The 20,367-nt window shown below is 47.1% G+C and overlaps 1 protein-coding gene across 3 annotated transcripts in view; it reads right to left on the reverse strand.

Annotated features, from left to right (window-relative positions):
* Window positions 1–20,367, reverse strand: part of PGM1 (phosphoglucomutase 1) — a 304,177-nt gene that overhangs the window by 83,736 nt on the left and 200,074 nt on the right. The window contains exon 1 of one of the 3 annotated variants that reach the window (XM_063939192.1): window positions 3,375–3,776. The exons of the other annotated variants lie outside the window; for them this stretch is intronic. Within the exon in view, the coding sequence (XP_063795262.1) occupies window positions 3,375–3,632 (258 nt within the window). The 5' untranslated portion in view covers window positions 3,633–3,776. Of the gene's footprint in view, window positions 1–3,374; window positions 3,777–20,367 lie in introns of those variants that run through there. 3 annotated transcript variants of the gene reach the window in all.

Here is a 20,367-nt window from a genome sequence, read left to right on the forward strand (position 1 = left end):
ATTAGGATTTTATAGTGAACCTCACATCCATAACAAATAAAAAGTTTCTCGTATATAATTCCCCAAAACACTCAAGAAAAAAAAAAAAATAAGTCTTGTTAATGCATCTTCTTAACTTTTAATGCCAGAATTGTTTTTTTTTTTATTATATTTTTAGATTTATACAGATATTAATATTTATTGTATACTTCAAAGCAATTACGAGCGGCTGCGCATGACACTATTGTGATACGAGAGCCAACAGCTAAGCTGAAAGAGGTCATTGGGGGACAATTTTATTCAATTTAATACTGCTTACCTGATATGTTTTACATATATACCTATTTATAGGACCAATATATGCTAAATAATTCCGCTCATAACCAAGTTGCAGAAAATAGATAATCGGTTACAAGGGCATATATTCAATTACAGTGTTATCCTCACCGACGGAGAGGATCCGACACGTCAGTATTCAATAGCGGGCCGCTTCCGCCCGTTTTCCCTCCCATTCCGACCATTCATTTCCGCCCTCACTTATGGGCAGATGTAACATGTGCAGAGAGAGTTAAATTTGGGTGGGGTGTATTTAAACTGAAATCTAAACTGCAGTGTCAAAATAAAGCAGCCAGTATTTACCCTGCACAGAAACAATGTAACCCACCCAAATCTAACTCTCTCTGCACATGTTACATCTGCTCCCCCCCTCTGCAGTGCACATGGTTTTGCCCATTAGCTAACAAATTTGCTGCTGCGATCAGATGTGAATTACCCCCTATGTGTGAGAAAGACCTACTGTCCAGCTCACTAAAACAGCAGTTCAACAAAGCACTCAGTTCAGACAGTAATGGTGTCTCTCTCCAAGCCAGCTGCTTCCTCCCCAGGTAAGGAGAGCCTTCCTGTCCAGGCTAACAGGTTTTTACTCAGTGCATCCATGCAGGTGTTAGCACTAATTAGCTTTCTCTGAGTCCTTCAAGACCCGGACTGGGCCTAATGAATGGAGCCCACACTCTCTCTCTCCATTCATATCCCCCAGGACCCGTTAACCAGATTTTACTAAAACCCCAGGCTCTAATGGAGTCTATTTTTCAGAAACAGACATTTTTCCAGTAGATTTTAAACTCATAACATGGAAACCTTGAAAACCTGCCCTCAAACACAATTCCACCGCTCTTATCACACTGGGCACCCTATATGTCAAAGTAGGTGCCCCAATAAAAGTCATTTGGGGAGATGTATCAAACCATGGAGAGATAAAGTGTAGATGTTGCCCAAAGCAACTTATCAGAATCTGTCATTTATCTAGCACAAGTCTATGAAATAACGGACGCGGATTGGTTTCCAATCTCTCAACTTTATCTCTCTCTCAGGCTTGCCACATTTCCTCCACAAAGAGATAAAGTGAAGAAGTTGCCAATAACAACCAGCTGTACTTTATAGACTGTAGTTTATCAATAATAGCTAGCAGCTGAGTGGTTGCTACGGGCAACAACTTCACTTTATCTCATTTTAGAAGGTTCGATACATCTCCTCCATTATCTGGTTATCAGTGCAAGAACAAGTACACCCAACACTACACAAAGCATCACAGATCGGGGGGGGGAAGGGTCTAAACCCGCCCCCTCCCACCACGGTTGTGTCTATGTTACCTTCGTGCTCAGGACCTGGAAGTGACAAAACAAGAGGGCAGGGGAGAACTTCCGCCCTTACAGCACCTAAATGTTTTCTTCATTCTCCGTTCATTTGGGGTAATTTTTTTTCTTCTATGCAGCATTGGACCCTCGTGGGCTCGCTACGCTTCGGGCTCGGTGTCTCGCTCCGCTCGCCACATTTTACTATTCCAAATAGATTGTGACATGGACCCAGGGGGTTATGGGAAAGGTCCTCTCCACGAAGGTAAACTAGACGCTACCCCCCCACCACATCGAGCCATATGGAAAAAAAAAAAAACCCCACAGGTGTTCCCTTCATTTGATGCAACAGCTTTTCTCACCTTTAAAATAGTGCAGGGGATATCCAATTAGCAGTGGTAGCTAACAGATTCCCCCCGGGGCTCTCTCATTAGACCCGATGCCGGCACTTATCGGGGGGATTATGCTTCACAAGCTTCAGGCACAAGAAACACTGGGGTCTATTCATGAAGCAGTGAAAAGTGTGGAGAATTGAGCCAGTGGAGAAGTTGCCCATGGCAACCAATCAGCATTGAAGTAACATTTATAATTTGAATACTATACAATTGTACGGAGAAGCTGATTGATTGCCATGGGCAACTTCTCCACAGGCTCACTTCTCCGCACTTTTCACTGCTTCATGAATAGACCTCACAATCCCCGATAAGAGACCCTTTTTCTTTGCGATAAAACATGGGTCCAAAAATCCTGGATCCCATGTGTGATCGTCTGAAAACGGGAAAATTTTTCGGTCGATAAAAAAAAATGGGCTACAATTTGATAGCCCGATAAAGACCATCGGTCAAAAATCGCCTGAAAAAAAACACGATCGGAGCTAATTGAATACCTGCCACATTATCGGCCACTGAGGCATTTTCTTGCAATTTTACTAAGAAAAAAACTTCTGCAATAAACAAGACTGCACCGCACACATACAAAATATATATATATATATATATATATATATATATATATATATATACACACACACACACACACACACACATATTATATATATATATATATATATATATACATATATACATATACACACACACACACACACACACACACACACAAATACAAAACAATTCACTAAAATGATGTGGGAGAGGGGGTCGGAAGACATGGTGTAGTAAAGTTTCAATAGTGAAATATAAAAGTACTTATTTTAAGACTGTCATTTAACAGATCTGAGACTTCTCTACCAAAACACCACATGCAGTAAAATACACACACATAAAAAAAAAATGAATAATACATATATACATCTCTATCACTAAAACACGTATACACCTTTTTTTGGAACTTTGGATCAGGAGGCAACGTGGGTGGCAAATCATCAGGGCTGACTTTTCATTGCTGATAGAAGCCGGGGGGGGGGGGGGGGGGGGGGAATCATCTCTCAGTCACTTAACTCATTTGTCAGACGCGATTGAAAGAATCTTAAAAACTCATTTGTACCCGTCACCCCTCCTGCCACAAACACAACATAAATCCAGTCATTCCACCAGAGAGGGGCATTTGTATGTAAGCCGTTTCATACACAGACGTTTACAGAACTTACACAGCAGACGAGCAAAATTAATAATTAGCTATATTAAAGTAAACGCACAAATGCATAAAAACCCCTTAAAAAAACAAACCCACAACTTAAAATTTTTACGCATATAGTATTGAAAATAAAATAAAATGCAAATACAAAATCAGAGATATCATACGCACCCCATTTGCAGCAGCCATTTGAACTATAGTTTCAATAGCAAACTTATTGAAATATCGTCCGTCCCCTCCGACGACCACGGTAGACCCCTGACGATCTCGGAGGTCAATGGAAAAAAAAATGCTTTGAATGAAATTTTGAAGGTAGTTTGTCTTGGTCTCAAAATAATAAGTCTTCTTCCTGAGACCGCTGGTTCCCGGTCTCTGGTCATGGTACGGCGTCGTGGGTAGGGTCAGCAGCGGGAGGGGGCCGTCGTCCATTCCTCTAATTCATCGGAGGCCGCCGAAAGTAAACAAATAACCGCAAAATAAAACAAATGGGGATTACATGGAAGAGGCAAGCAATGTCAAATCCGCCAGTAAGACATTCAGCGAGGGGAGACCAAAAATAGCTCCCTGGATCCTAAGTCAATGTGGTTTCTAAGTGTAACTGAAGAACGTTTCATCCACATGTCCGAAACCATCACTGTCACAGGGGGAAATATTTAAACATATACATAGCATTTTGCTTTACACCTTCGCAAATTAATTCAGGGTATTCTCTGCAAACAAACAGATGCCCCCCTTGGGTGGGCCCTGTGCAAGGTGGGAAGGAGGCGAAGCAAGATGATGGTGCCGCAGTGCCGACGGCAGGAAGGCAGAAAATGACGGGCATGCCAGAATTCATCCGGTAGTGCTGGTTCGCTGCCAGACTTTATCTGACCAACGCGAGGCAGAGATTGTTTGTGGGTGACTAATACATAGCAGACCACAGTTCACCTTCTTCCTAGTCCCAATATGCAAGTTTAGGATCAGGCATGATTAACCCCTGGCTTTTGCACCTATTCTGAACTACTAGTTCCAGCATGCCCACCTGAAAGCTCTTTGCAGTGCAATGAGAACCCTGCCCTCCTTGCTCTGTAGTGTCGTGTTGCAAAGCACAAAGTATCCTGGGCGACGTCTTAGCCAGCGTCGTGGCATAAGGTGCCATGTTTTTCAGGCACTGCTGTCATCCTGCAGTGTACCAGCTGGTCTGGGCAATTTCGTGCCATCTAGTGCTATGGTTCTAGGTATTCTGGGCACCACCCTGCTGTCTAGTATCACAGTGCCACGTGCAACGTATTCTGGGCCACTTTCTATCTAGTGCCAAGTATCTCAGGCACTATGCCAGTCTTCAGTGTACCAGGTGGGCTGGGCAATGTCCTGCCACCTAGTGTCATGGTACAAAGTGCAAGGGAACCACCCTGCTCTCTAGCTGCACTGGGCAAACAAGCAGTGTATACCTTGAACCACGTCATGCAGCAAGCACGCTGGCACCGACAGGAGGGACACCCAGCAACTTGGCGTTACTTGGCCCCTTGTTTGGGCTGCAGAGTCTTTAGGGGACTCTTGAGTCTATAGGGGTCGGTCAGCCCTTCCAGTAACATGGCAATATATCCGTTCTCTACAGGGGCTGGCTGGCAACTTTGAGCCTAGGGGGCAGACGCAAGCAAGCGGCCCCGCTTTTCACAGGACCACTGCAGTCAGGTGGCCCTGGGGGCAGATGGTCTCCATGCCCAGCCTGATTCCCTCCCAAGACTTGTGGAAATTTTGCACTAAAGAGACATATCCACATACCCACGTGGTCTTTGATTGGGAATAGTAACCTAGCCCGAAGCACAGTGAGGGGACACGGTGCAGTAATTGGGGTTCCCGATCACTTTACGAAGAAAACTACACCTTTTTTTGTCAATCATCATCCACCTTGACCTAATGACTGTGTCGACCTATTCCATGTGTCGACCTAGTCACTGTCGACCAATAGTGGTCGACCTAATGACTGTTGACCTAGTTATTGTCAACCCAACGAACCACACCCAACATGAGATTAAAAAAAAATCTGCACAAATCACTCTAAAATTCAAATAAAAGGAAAACGTAAGATTGCTTAATGCGTTCTACTCTTCCCTATAGATGTCAGATACACCAGACGTGGTGCCGACACAGCAAGTGCTCCTGTACGGTCCCTGGTGCAAATACAGCACTCAGTACAGGTTTATAAACCAGGCAGGAAATTAATTAAAAGACGGCCTGTAGAAACCGCCAAATTCACGAAAGACAAAACCGCTGGAAAAAGCGCCACATTCAAAACCACGTCCTGATTTTTCCAATGAAAAGAACACAAATTGCTGCATTTATCTATATGCGCTCTGTTAAATCGGCTCTGTTAAATCGGCTAAGAAAAAGGCCAAAAATTCGTGTGTCAGCAGCCCCAGAGGGGTGCGTTTTAAAACCGTCGATTTAGGGGCTACTGCAAGTGCGTCAATAATAAATATTATTGTATTTAAACCATTCAGATTTGGCCGCTGTTGTCCCATTTTATGCCCAGTGTCACCGGCGAGCAGATTCTTGTTGCCGTGACCTTAATCAAATTAGAAAGGATTAAGTTACAGGACTTAGGAACTAAATACCGGGGCGTCCACCTATCACCTTCTCGTGGGCTCCGTGCAAAGGTCGCCGGGGGGAGAGAGGGGCAGCAGGTGGTACGTCTGGGTCCGGTTACAGTGAGACTCCTGTAAGCGAAGACGTTACCTCTGGCAGATCCAAACTGTACTCACTGAGAGTGTTGGCACAGAAAGGGATTACAGCGACGTAATTCAATTAGCGAGCACCCAGAATATTTCTAGGGAGGAGCAAACGTGGACTGTCCAAATCCTACAGTGACCCCAATAATTACGCCAGCTTCAGGTTTCCTGCCCACTATGCCAGCGCCACCTCATTAAGCCAAAGGCCTGCACCCATTCATGCCAGCACCTGTGCCTAGGCATGGATAAAACAGTGCTGCCTCTTCGCCACGGATAGGCAGTGTACGGCACTCCAGCTGCTGTGGAACTACATATCCCAGCATGCTATATATATATATATATATATATATATATATATCAAATACCAGATAAATGTAGCGTTTGATAGAGGTGCCCATTAAGCAGCAACACCGCAATGCATGGCAACCCAACATCTCCGATATTCCTGCGCACCACTACGGGATGCGAGGAAAATCAGCAATATCGGTGGTCGTGAGGGGTTAGAGAAATGGCCGGAATGCCGGAACCTAGCGGCCACCATCGTTAGGAGCCTATTTATCAAATAATATTTGCGGGATATACCCCCAAGACACTGTAAATAATCTCCTGGATGTACCTGGAGAGACCGCAGCGGATATTGGAGTTCTCTCCTCCAGTCCCTCCATTTCCAACAACAGGAACAGCCCCGATATGCCTCCATGGGGCCGCTAGGCTGTCAGACTCACCAAGCTTGGCCCTGCCAGCTAACGACAACTTTTTTAGTCTATGGGCTAAATTTGTAACATTTTTTGGGGGAGGGATTCACAGGGATCCCTCCCCGATGCTTCCTGCGCAGCACAGCAGCTGTTGGCCGAAATAGAATGCTGCCCCTATCGGAACCCCTGTCCCGGCGATACATTCAGGCGAATAAGGAGTCCTTCTTTTTGACAGGCCGCATAAATGAATAAACTGCCTCTTAATCTGAATGGTTTGAAAATATTTTTAAGCAGTTTAGTTCTAGAGTGGAAAGATTTCCAGCGAAAGGACTCCCCCTTGTGGTAGAAAGGCAGAATACCAGCAATGAGAAAATCGGGACAGGAGTGTAAACTTCAATTTAAAGTGAACCCTTTGCCACACACAGTGGATTGCTTGTGGGCTTTACCAGTATTCATAAGAACAAAGGGGTCTATTTACTAAGCCTTGGAAAGAGAGAAAGTGGACGGAGATAAAGTATCAGCCAATCAGCTCCTAAATGCTATGTTACAGGCTGTGTGTGAAAAATGGTGGCGATTGGTTGGCACTTTATCAAAAGAGGAAGGGTCCATTTATTGCCTTGGGAGGCATAAGGTTCTTAGAGGGGCAGGGTCTTCAGGCCCTTCATTGCCACCAGACCAGAGAGACTTCTCTTTTACTGGGATCTGCCCAAGCCTCACCCAGAGAACCCCCCGTGTGATTTGCCAGCACCCCCCTTTCTCGGGTACATATTATCCGTCACTTTCACACAGCCTGCATCTTGGCCAGCGGGATCATGGGAGGGTCACTACTTAATCCTAGAACAGATAACATATAAAATGAAGTCTAGCACACGAGTGGAGTAGTTGCCCGTAGCAACCAGCTTCTAACTAGCTTTTATCAATTATAGTTAAAGATGAGCGGGTTCGGTTAGTCGAGATTCGAACCCCCCCGAACTTCACCTATTTTACACGGGTCCGAGGCAGCCTCGGATCTTCCCGCCTTGCTCGGTTAACCCGAACGAGGCCGAACGTCATCATCCCGCTGTTGGATTCTCGCGAGATTCGTATTCTATATAAAGAGCCAAGCGTCGCCACCATTTTCACTCATGCATTGGAGATTGAACGGAGAGGACGTGGCTACGTTCTCTGCCTGAAAAGCTCCATATCTGTGCTCAGTGTGGTGCAAATATCTGTGCTCAGTGTGCTCCATTTTGGTGACCAACAGTATATAGTTGTACAGTAGGCCATTGCTGTATCTTGCAGCTCCGTGTCACTGCAAGTATCCATTCCATATCTATGCTGCATTTTTGTGAGCAGTATATATAGTAGTACAGTGCAGCATTTTGGTGACCAACAGTATATAGTTGTACAGTAGGCCATTGCTGTATCTTGCAGCTCCGTGTCACTGCAAGTATCCATTCCATATCTGTGCTGCATTTTTGTGAGCAGTATATATAGTAGTACAGTGCAGCATTTTGGTGACCAACAGTATATAGTTGTACAGTAGGCCATTGCTGTATCTTGCAGCTCCGTGTCACTGCAAGTATCCATTCCATATCTGTGCTGCATTTTTGTGAGCAGTATATATAGTATTACAGTGCAGCATTTTGGTGACCCAACAGTATATAGTTGTTCAGTAGGCCATTGCTGTATCTTGCAGCTCCGTGTCACTGCAAGTATCCATTCCATATCTGTGCTGCATTTTTGTGAGCAGTATATATAATAGCACAGTGCAGCATTGTGGTGACCACCAGTATATAGTAGTACAGTACAGTAGGCCATAGCGTTATCTTGCTGCACCGTGTCACTTCTTTTTTTTATTTTAAATTCCATCTGTTTTTATTAATTTTTCAAACAAACAAACAAACAAACAAACAAACAAACAAACAAACAAACAGACAGACAGTCATAACAATACAACAATAACAAACCAACATAAAAGGGCATGCGCTATGTGTACATACATATAATTCAGCACAATCGTATATACAAACACATCTACATTAATAAAGTTGCAAACAATTACAGGTTATCAAAACGAGTGTCGTGCTTTCTTTACAGTGGTACATGCAATGGTGACATATGAAATGAGCAGATATCAGTGCGAGGCAGAAGCCCGGGTACACTGGTATAGTGGGGACGAAACCCACCTATCCCAAATCTTATAAAATTTATCCGGGGCTTTCCTAGACATATAGACAAACTTTTCATGATACACAACCGAGTTTACTAACGGGATCCATTTGTTGATATCAGGGCCCGTAGTCGCCATCCAAGAACGAGCTATAAGTACCTTGGCCAAAGCACATAAATTAAGAATATATCGTCTAGAATTAGCATCCAAAATCTCCTCATCTATGACCCCCAGGATACACTCAAGAGGGGTAAAAACGTCAAAGGGGATTCCCGTGGAGGCCATCATCAGCACCACCGCTTGCCAAAAGTCCCGCACCACCGGACAGGCCCACAGTAAATGCCAGAAGGTACCATCCATAGAGGCACACTTCGGGCACCCAGCGTCACCCCGTCCCCCAATGCTAACCAGACGAGTGGGAGTGATGTAGACTCTGTGTAATATAAACAATTGTATCTGTTGAACTCGACCTGAGGCAGTAGCGGTACGTGAACTCCCCAAGGCCTCCTCCCATACCTCTAGAGAAACCGGTCCCAAATCAGCCTCCCATTTAGATTTCAGGTGGGAGAGACTGTCAGAGTGGTGGGCACCGAGCAGAGCGGAATAGAGAGCAGAAACCGTCCCAGAGCCCAAAGTATCTGTCAGGAGCAGGTGAACCGGGGACTTCCGAAGGAGAGGTGGAGCATCGCTAAACTGAGACGCGCATGCGTGTCGGAGCTGAATATATCTATAATAATAGGATGCGGGTACATTAAACTCAGCCTGCATTTGCCCAAAAGAAATAAGCGTGCCCGAGGAGTACAGATGATTAAGGGAAGAAATTCTCCAGCGTTCCCACACCGATCCCATTTGTAGGGACACGAAATGTGTGAGAGCACGAGTGTGTATCAATGGGGTGTCAGGATCCCAACCCTCCCCCCCAGAACCGAGTGTACCTGTCTCCAAACCATTATTGCTTGTTTAACCAACGGCATCTTAAGGAGTGCAACATTATCGCTAAGGAAGAGCTGGAGGGGTGATAAATTGATCTTAGATGCTAGCAATACGTAAGAGATTAATAAGTCCCCAGACGAGTCAGAAACCCAAGGAATTAGATGGAATAATTGAGCTGCTAGGTAATAATACTTAAGTTTAGGGAGGGCCAGACCCCCCAAGTCCCGAGGCCTAGTTAGGGTATCCAATTTAATGCGAGCTCTACGGTTGGACCAAACCAGTGAGGACAAGAGACCATCTATAATACTAAACAATCTCTGGGGGAGATAGACAGGGGAGTGTTGGAGGACATACAGCATTTTGGGTAATACTACCATTTTAATTAGGTTTATCCTTCCCGTAACAGTAAGTGGCAATTTACTCCACACCCTGACCCGAGACCGTAGATAGTCCATTTGTGGACGTATATTAAGATCAATAAATTGCGAGGACCGGTTGGTAACCCACACCCCCAGGTATTTAAAGGAGTCCACCCATCGAAGCGGCAGGCCCACGGGCGGGCCAACAGGACAGGGGCCCCTAAGCGGAAGGACGCATGACTTATCCCAATTGATGGACAAACCAGAGAATCCCCCAAAAGTGTCAATTACTTCCAAAATATGAGGCATAGTGGTAAAATAATCAGGTACGAACAGCAGAATATCGTCTGCATAAAGAGCAATTTTGTCTGCCCTGCCACCCAACCGAAGGCCCGCCACCCGCGGGGAGGATCTAACAATACAGGCCAAAGGCTATATGGCCAGAGCAAATAGGATCGGGGACAATGGACAACCCTGTCTCGTCCCCCTCTGTAGAGAGAAAGTGGAGGATATGTGGCCGTTAACAGAAACCCTAGCCCGGGGCGCAGAGTAAAGCAGTTGGACCCACCTTTTAAAAATAGGTCCAATACCAAATCGGTCCAATGTCCCCCACAAGAAGCCCCACTCCACTGAATCAAACGCCTTAGCAGCATCCAGGGAAACTATAGCTGAGGAGCGGGACCCCTCGTGATGAGCCTGGAGGTGCGTATAGAGTCTACGTAGATTAGGTAGAGTAGACCGGCCCGGGATGAACCCCGATTGGTCCTCATGTATCAATTGTAATATCACAGCACTAAGCCTTGTCGCTAGTATTTTAGCTAAAATCTTAACATCCGTTGTCAACAAGGAAATCGGACGATAAGATTCGACCCGTGTTGGGTCTTTATCCGGCTTAAGGAGAACTATAATTAGGGCCTCCGCCATAGAGTCAGGCAACCTACCCTGCACCAGTAATTTATTATATACAGCAAGGAGTTTAGGGCCATAAAAAGGGAGGTGCTTTTAATAAAGGTCCATGGGTATACCATCAAGACCCGGGGTCTTCCCTCCAGGAAAAGAGTTAACAGCGGACTCCACCTCGGTTAGCGTTAAAGGGGAGTCTAAGAAAGTTACTGCGTCCCGGGACAACGTGGGTAATGGAATATCAGCCAAGTACGTCTCTATTTCCGTCGCAGTGTGAGTAAGCCTGGAACTATACAGCCGTCTATAGTAGTCCACAAATTCCCCCACAATATCGGGGGTGTTAATATGGGTCACATTATCAATGGTACAGATTGCAGGTACCGTATTAGATGCCCTGTCCGCACCCGCCAATGTTGCCATAAAGCTGCCAGGCCTATCCCCCGTCGCATAGTATGTGTGTTGAGCATAGAGAAGACGGTACTTAGCCTTATCAGCCAAGCAATCACGCCATTCAGCCTGCGCAAGCAACCACCTCTCCCTCGTAGTGTCAAGACCGTCAGCCATATACTGAAGCTCCAGCCTCCTCACCGTGTCACTTCTAGTATACTGATCAGTGCTTAATATCTGTGCTCAGTGTCAGTGCTGCATTGTGGTGACCAGTATACCCGTGCTGTTCTCGCTGCTCAGTGTCAGTTCTCCGTAGTATCATCAGTGCTCAGTAAAATCAGTGCTCAGTATAATCAGTGCGCTGTTAGACGTGCGCCCCCTTTTTCCGCCACTAGTGCACTGGGATTTAGACAATTGATGAAGCTATTGTGTCCCCGGTACAAAATACCATCTAGATTCCACTTCACTAGGCAGGCGATAGCGAGATTTTACCAATTAATATCAGTGATTTATAATTATTAATTACAGTGATCTTGCCAAATAATTCCAGTGATTTTGTCATTTTCTTCCAGTGATTTGGACCAATAATATCATTGATTAGAACGAATAATTCCTGTGATATTGCGGTGTTTGTGTCGCTTAGCTTAGCCGTCCAGCGACCACAGTGCACCTCTTTTTCTCTTTTCTTTTCATCATGTGATGTTTGGGGACTATTTTTTTTTAAGTGCCATCCTGTCTGACACTGCAGTGCCACTCCTAGATGGGCCAGGTGTTTGTGTCGCCCACTTGGGTCGCTTAGCTTAGTCATCCAGCGACCTCGGTGCAAATTTTAGGACTAAAAATAATATTGTGAGGTGTTCAGAATAGACTGGAAGCGAGTGAAAATTATGGTTTTTGAGGTTAATAATACTATAGGATCAAAATTACCCCCAAATTCTATGATTTAAGCTGTTTTTGAAAAAAAAAAAAAACCACCCGAATCCAACAAAAAATTTTCAGGGAGGTTTTGCCAAAACGCGTACAAATCCAAAACACGGCCGCGGAACCGAATCCAAAACCCGAAAAATTTCCGGTGCACATCTCTAATTATAGTCTATAAAGATATTAGCTATATTCTGATTGGTTGATATGGACACATTCCTGCACTTATCCTCTTTACTAATTTTGATAAATCTCCCCCTCGGCGTGGGCGGATGTGCCTATAATCTGAAGTGTCGCTGTACTGGCAGCCAGATGGGGTCAAGTTCTATTTAGGTGACAAACGCACTTTAAAAGTTCCAGTGTTGTATACACAGTACCCTACCTCCGGGCGTGTGTAGCGATTGCTTTTGGACTGGGGGGAACATACGTAAATATGGAGAGAACATACAAGCTCCATATTGCTGAGGCTCTGATATATGAAGCCAATTATCTTATAGACAGGGCCTGGTCTGCATAGGAAAAAAGGCTTCCCCCACAGAGAGAGCTGTATGTGATAAGTTCCTGATGCGGCTACATATGTAAATGTTATTATGCTGCTGTGTGATATAAAGTAACTGGCATTGCAGACTTGGAATCCCTTTGGAAATCAGCAGTGTATATAAATGCTCTGGGTACAACGGTTTAACGACTCAGTGCAATGTAAATAAAAGGTGTGCGCGGCCAGGACTGGATTCCGTTTGTTAAACCTCCTCCAACCTTTGATCAGCACACGGTACGAGGCCCCAGAATAACTAGACACAAGGACAGACGGCGGAACGGTTTCCATGTCACAGGCTAATACTAGGATCCGTAACACCCGATGCTTTATACAGTCCCACTGCCGGGTGTGTGTACAGAGGGACCGCGTCTTGTTAGAACCATGGGGCACATTTATCAATATTGGGTCAAAACCCAGAAGTCACCTGATCACTTTACGTATTACTGATCACCGGGGAGGGCTCTTATAGTAGCCCATGTCCGGGCGACTGTCCTTTACTACAGTTCTGCCGTAATAACGGACTGTTGAATATCACAGTATGCCCAATTAACACCCCAAACAACCCCCAATCGTCCACCAGTGCATTATTTATGCAGCTGACTTGGATACAGAAGGAGTGAATAGAAACTTCAATTAATGGGAAGATATGAAAATGTTACACATTTTTGCCCCATTCTTAATCTCCCGGCTTTTTGCACGCAGTATGATGCAACTTGTGTCTGCAAGACAAGAACAGATACCTACGTAGCACAGAATATGGGGGCGAGGCCGGACAAGTCTCCTGATCACTATCGCTATATGACCATCATACAGCCAACGTGGCCTAAACAGGACAGGCACCCGAGTCACTGTGACCATCATACAGCCAACGTGGCCTAAACATGACAGGCACCTTAGCCACTGTATGACCATCATACAGCCAACGTGGCCTAAACATGACAGGCACCCGAGTCACTGTGACCATCATACAGCCAACGTGGCCTAAACATGACAGGCACCCGAGTCACTGTGTGACCATCATAGAGCCAACGTGGCCTAAGCATGACTGGCACCCGAGTCACTGTATGACCATCATAGAGCTAACGTGGCCTAAACATGACAGGCACCCGAGTCATTGTATGACCAACATACAGCCAACGTGGCATAAACATGACTGGCACCAGAGCCTAAACATGGTGGACATCGCAGTCACTGTATGACCATCATACAGCCAACGTGGCCTAAACATGACAGGCACCCTAGCCACTGTATGACCATCATACAGCCAACGTGGCCTAAACATGACAGGCACCCGAGTCACTGTGTGACCATCATAGAGCCAACGTGGCCTAAACATGACAGGCACCCGAGTCACTGTGTGACCATCATAGAGCCAACGTGGCCTAAGCATGACTGGCACCAGAGCCACTGTATGACCATCATAGAGCCAACGTGGCCTAAACATGGTGGACATCGCAGTCACTGTATGACCATCATACAGCCAACGTGGCCTAAACATGACAGGCACCCGAGTCACTGTGTGACCATCATAGAGCCAACGTGGCCTAAACATGACAGGCACCCGAGTCACTGTGTGACCATCATAGAGCCAACGTGGCCTAAGCATGACTGGCACCAGAGCCACTGTATGACCATCATAGAGCCAACGTGGCCTAAACATGGTGGACATCGCAGTCACTGTATGACCATCATACAGCCAACGTGGCCTTAACATGACAGGCACCCTAGCCACTGTATGACCATCATACAGCCAACGTGGCCTAAACATGACAGGCACCCGAGTCACTGTGTGACCATCATAGAGCCAACGCGGCCTAAGCATGACTGGCACCCGAATCACTGTATGACCATCATAGAGCTAACGTGGCCTAAACATGACAGGCACCTGAGTCATTGTATGACCATCATACAGCCAACGTGGCCAAAACATGGTGGACATCGCAGTCACTGTATGACCATCATACAGCCAACGTGGCCTAAACATGACAGGCACCCGAGTCACTGTATGACCATCATACAGCCAACGTGGCCTAAACATGACAGGCACCCGAGCCACTGTATGACCATCAGTGTGGATCTTCCCTCGGATCCTAGATTTGTGGGACTGCATTATTTCCCTGCGTTACCTCTATCTCCAGGATTTCCCCTCCGGCACAGCAGAGCTTCATGCACAGATATAATGTTATTATTATTAGAAAGTTAATGAGATTGGGCAAGTGCTAGTTATATCCAATAATGGCTCATACAAGGTCACAAGAGCCGACGATCTTACCGCAATCATTAAAATTACATAATTAAAACAATCTTTGGAAGTCTATGGTCAGTAACATCCATGGGGGATGGTAGAGATGTACTAAGGGCTCTATTCAGGTTTGATCGCAAAACACGATCCAACCGCAAAAATTACAAATTCGATGCGGGCGCATGCGCCCGCAGTAAGTGCGAACACCTCTGCCTGTCAATCAGGCAGAGGCATTCGCGGCGCAGAGACGGAGCGTTGCGGGGACGGCGGCAGATGATCGGGGCATGGCATGGGCGTGAACGGGGCGGCTGCGTGATGTCACATGCAGCCTCTGCCTACTTTCTGCAATCACAATGAAATTGCAGTGCGACCGCAATTTCAGTGTGGTCGCAGGAAGGGGGTGGGGGGAGGCGGCGGGTAGCATGCTGGGCGGTCTTGCGCTGCAATGGGCGGCCCCCAGCATGCGAACAAAAGGATTGGAAATTCTGCTATCAAGTAGAACATGGGTCTTCAACCTGCAGCCCTCCAGCTGCTGTGGAACTACACATCCCAGCATACCCTGCCCCAGTTTTAGCATGCCTTAACAGCAAAACTGTGGCAGGGCATGCTGGGATGTGTGGTTCCACAGCAGCTGGAGGGCCGCAGGTTGAAGATTCATGAAGTAGAATTTGCAATCCTTACTGAATAGGGTCTTAAGTCTTGTACAGTGATAAAGTGGAGAGAGATAAAGGGGTGAATTCAATTGTCAGCGAAGGGTGCAAGATGCCACTGCCGCAGCGTTTAAGTGCCGGCAACGGCAGCCCATTACCCGGACAAGTGCCCGATTCCCACAAAAGTGTTTGTTACCCTGTGGGGTTGTGAACACTTCTGCGCGTCATCCCGCTGCCGTAAAGCGCGGCTGCTGCTGCACAATTTCGGCCAAGCGAATGGATTTGCCCCTAATTGAATCCCCTCCAAAAGTACCAGCCAATCAGCTCCTAACTGCCATGTTACAGGCTGTGTTTGATTGGTTGGTACTTTATCTCTCCACGGCTTAGTACATCCGCCCCATACTGCACCATTTGTAACTTCTGTGCGTTAGTCTCAGTGACCGGTCACCTCTCACTATACAGCAAACATCAGGTACTTAGGGGGTCGATTCAATTAGGCGCAAATAACTTGCGCCTGCAAGTAAGTGCCGGTATATGCCACACTCACTGTATCTCCTGACTCGCAGATGTTTCTTCTCAGCCCCCCGAGTCTCCCTCAGCCCCCCTTAGCCCATGAGTGCAGGAACGTTCGCACCTACATTTTAACAAGCCTGTAAGTGCCCGTGGGGCGGTTATACAGCGATGACGCATTACGCACACAGGATGATACAGCAGGTTTCTTCTTTGTGCTGTGCCAATGGGATAAAACAAAAGTGTGAGGTTATAGCAGGTAATTCCCTGGCTGGTGTAACTGTACAGGGTGCGGCCCTCCCTCCTACAGAACACCATCTGTACCAGAGTCACATACTGGTTCCTCACCGGGAGACTGCGCCACGGAGGCCACACACTAAGTATTCTGTAGAGGGAGCGGGGGGGGGGGGGGGGGGCTCTACTTGTGGATTCAGCACAGATTAGGGACACGGCCTAACGAGTATGCAGCAGGAATACAGAACTTACATCTACGGGGACGCTGGGATCAGGGTATGAAGGCAACAGAACTAAATGCAGCTCTTTGAAGCATATACAGCGTGGGGAAACCTCCGCCCTGGTTACACATGCTCTCAACTATGAGAATATCCCAAATGAATACATGAAGGATTTAGGACCCTATTCAGTAAGGCCACCCAGCATGCTAACCACCGCCAACCCCCCCCCCCCCCCCCACACACACACACACACACACTAATTGCGGTCAGCGTGCAATTACTGCACGGTCGCAGATATTAGGGAAGCTTCCTGTTAGTGCAACAGCAGGACGCACGCCGCCATCTTTTTGATCGGAGTGACGTCATGCAGCCGCCCCAATTACGCCCACGCCACGACCCCGTTTCCCTGCCACCGCCCCCCACAACGCTCCATCTTGGAAACAGAGCGTTGCCGACCCCTCCTGCCCCGTGAACGCCTCTGCCTATCAATCAGTCAGAGGCATTCGGAATTACTGCGGGACACCTGCAGTAAATGCGGGCGCATGCACAAGACGGGCCCTGTGCATGCGCCTGTGGGGCGAACGCAAAAATTCCGGGTGGATCACGATTTGCAATCCAATCTGAATTAGCCCCTCAATCCTCCCCAGGTGCTGCGGCTGCAAATCACTAGGTATATTTCTGTCCAGGACACTTACAGACCCACGAGAATAATAGTATTGACCTATGCCCCCCCCAGTCACAAGGGAATGCAGCCATATTATGCACATTGTCGACACTAATGTCAAATGGTTCGGAATGTCGACAATGGCAAAATGTCAACATTAAGCAAGTCTACATTATGAACATATTAGTGTTAGGATGCGGTTAGGGTCAGATAGTATAGTCAACGCCATCACTGTCCACATTAGGCCAGTGTCAACATAGCGATTGTCAGCATGTCAAATGTCGACGTTCAGACATTCTGGTTGTCCAGCTCTTATACCACACCCCTCACATGAGGTGAGGTAACATCTTCTCAAGTGGCATAAACAGGGTTCCCGCACATTCTAATGCCCCAAACTGCATCATCTCCCCCTCTTCCCAGTAGCTCTGCAGGGAAAAGCGCAGTGTGACTTCCAATAACCTGCTGTCCTGCTGCACTCGCTGCATTCAGAGTGTGGGGACTATATGCACGACTGCAGCAACGCAACCTTAGTATAATGCCGCTGCTGGGATGACCTATCCTCCCCCTAATGCCCCTACTCCTCTAATGCCCCTGCCTTCTGCTGGAGCGACGTAGTCTCCCCCTAATGCCCCTGCTGGAGTGTTGTATCCTCCCACTAATGCCCCTGCTGGAATGTTGTATCCTCTCCCTAATGCCCCTGCTGGAATGTTGTATCCTCCCACTAATGCCCCCTGCTGGAACGACATATTCCCCCCCAATGCCCCTAGGGCACCTCGGTGGAGTGACATATCTTTCCTCTAATGGAGTGACGTATCCTCCCCCTAATGCCCCTGCTGGAATGTTGTATCCTCCCACTAATGCCCCTGCCCCCTGCTGGAGAGACGTATCCTTCCCCTAATGCCCCTGCTGGAATGCTGTATCCTCCCATGCCCCTGACCCCTGCTGGAACGACTTATCCCCCCCCCCCCAATGCCCCTGCTGGAATATTGTATCCTCCCCCTAATGCCCCTGCTGGAATATTGTATCCTCCCCCTAATGCCCCTGCTGGAATGTTGTATCCTCCCCCTAATGCCCCTGCTGGAATATTGTATCCTCCCCCTAATGCCCCTGCTCCCTGCTGTCTACAACACACTGACAGTATAACCAGAACATAGAATTGCGGACGCTGCTGTCGGCAAGTCGGCGAGCAGTGGTGGTTAGTGGCACACACAGTGACCCGCAGCTAGGGCTCTAGAAATAATGAGCGTACTTCAGTCCACAGCGCTCTGACTGAGGAAGTGCAGCGAGATTTGGAAACACGTCCTCACCCCGGCCACATCATGCAGCAGCAGTTTTGCAACATTATATTAAACTTTTGCACAATAGCTCCGATTCCTGTTTGTAAGCAAAGCAACTGGGCAAAACCATGTGCACTGCAGGTGTGGGGCAGATGTAACATGTACAGAGAGAGTTAGATTTGGGTGGGGTGTGTTCAAAGTGAAATCTAAATTGCAGCATAGAAAATAAGATTTTAAACCTACCGGTAAATCTATTTCTCCTAGTCCGTAGAGGATGCTGGGGACTCCGTAAGGACAATGGGGGTATAGACGGGCTCCGCAGGAGATAGGGCACCTAAAAAGAACTTTTATTATGGGTGTGCACTGGCTCCTCCCTCTATGCCCCTCCTCCAGACCTCAGTTAGAGAACTGTGCCCAGAGGAGATGGACAATACAAGGCAGGATTTAGCAATCCAAGGGCAAGATTCATACCAGCCCACACCAATCATACCATGTAACCTGGAACCTACATAACCAGTTAACAGTATGAACAAACAACAGTAACGTTCCAAGACCTATTCCAACTGTAACATAACCCTTATGTAAGCAACAACTATATACAAGTCTTGCAGAGTTTCCGCACTGGGACGGGCGCCCAGCATCCTCTACGGACTAGGAGAAATAGATTTACCGGTAGGTTTAAAATCTTATTTTTTCTTACGTCCTAGAGGATGCTGGGGACTCCGTAAGGACCATGGGGTTTATACCAGAGCATCCAATCGGGCGGGAGAGTGCGTATGACTCTGCAGCACCGACTGAGCAAACGCTAGGTCCTCATCAGCCAGGGTATCAAACTTGTAGAATTTAGCAAGTGTTTGACCCCGACCAAGTCGCCGCTCGGCAAAGCTGTAATGCCGAGACGCCTCGGGCAGCCGCCCAAGAAGAGCCCACCTACCTAGTGGAATGGGCTTTAACCGAATTTGGTACTGGATATCCAGCCGTAGAATGAGCCTGCTGAATCGTATTACAGATCCAGCGAGCAATAGTCTGCTTCGAAGCAGGTGCGCCAATCTTATTAGCAGCATACAGGACAAACAGAGCCTCTGTTTTCCTAATTTTAGCCGTTCTGGCTACATAAATCTTTAAGGCCCTGACTACATCCAGGGATCTGGAATCCTCCAGGTCACTTGTAGCCACAGGCACCACAATAGGTTGATTCATATGGAATGAAGAAACCACTTTAGGCAAAAATTGCGGACGTGTCCTCAATTCAGCTCGATCCACATGAAAAATCAAGTAGGGGCTCTTGTGTGACAAAGCCGCCAATTCAGACACTCGCCTTGCTGATGCCAAGGCCAACAGCATGACCACCTTCCAGGTAAGAAATTTCAACTCAACCTTGTTAAGCGGTTCAAACCAGTGTGATTTTAGGAACTGCAACACCACGTTCAGGTCCCATGGTGCCACTGGAGGCACAAAAGGGGGCTGGATATGCAGCACTCCCTTTACAAACGTCTGGACTTCTGGAAGAGAAGCCAATTCCTTCTGAAAGAAAATCGAGAGGGCCGAAATCTGTACCTTAACAGAGCCTAATTTCAGGCCCATATCCACTCCTGTCTGTAGGAAGTGGAGAAAACGACCCAGATGAAAATCTTCCGTAGGTGCATTCTTGGTCTCACACCAAGACACATACTTTCGCCAGATACGGTGATAATGCTTAACCGTCACCTCCTTCCTAGCCTTTATTAAAGTAGGGATGACCTCTTCCGGAATCCCCTTTTTCGCTAG

Source organism: Pseudophryne corroboree, chromosome 9 (assembly GCF_028390025.1).
Source record: "Pseudophryne corroboree isolate aPseCor3 chromosome 9, aPseCor3.hap2, whole genome shotgun sequence".
NCBI lineage: Eukaryota > Metazoa > Chordata > Amphibia > Anura > Myobatrachidae > Pseudophryne > Pseudophryne corroboree.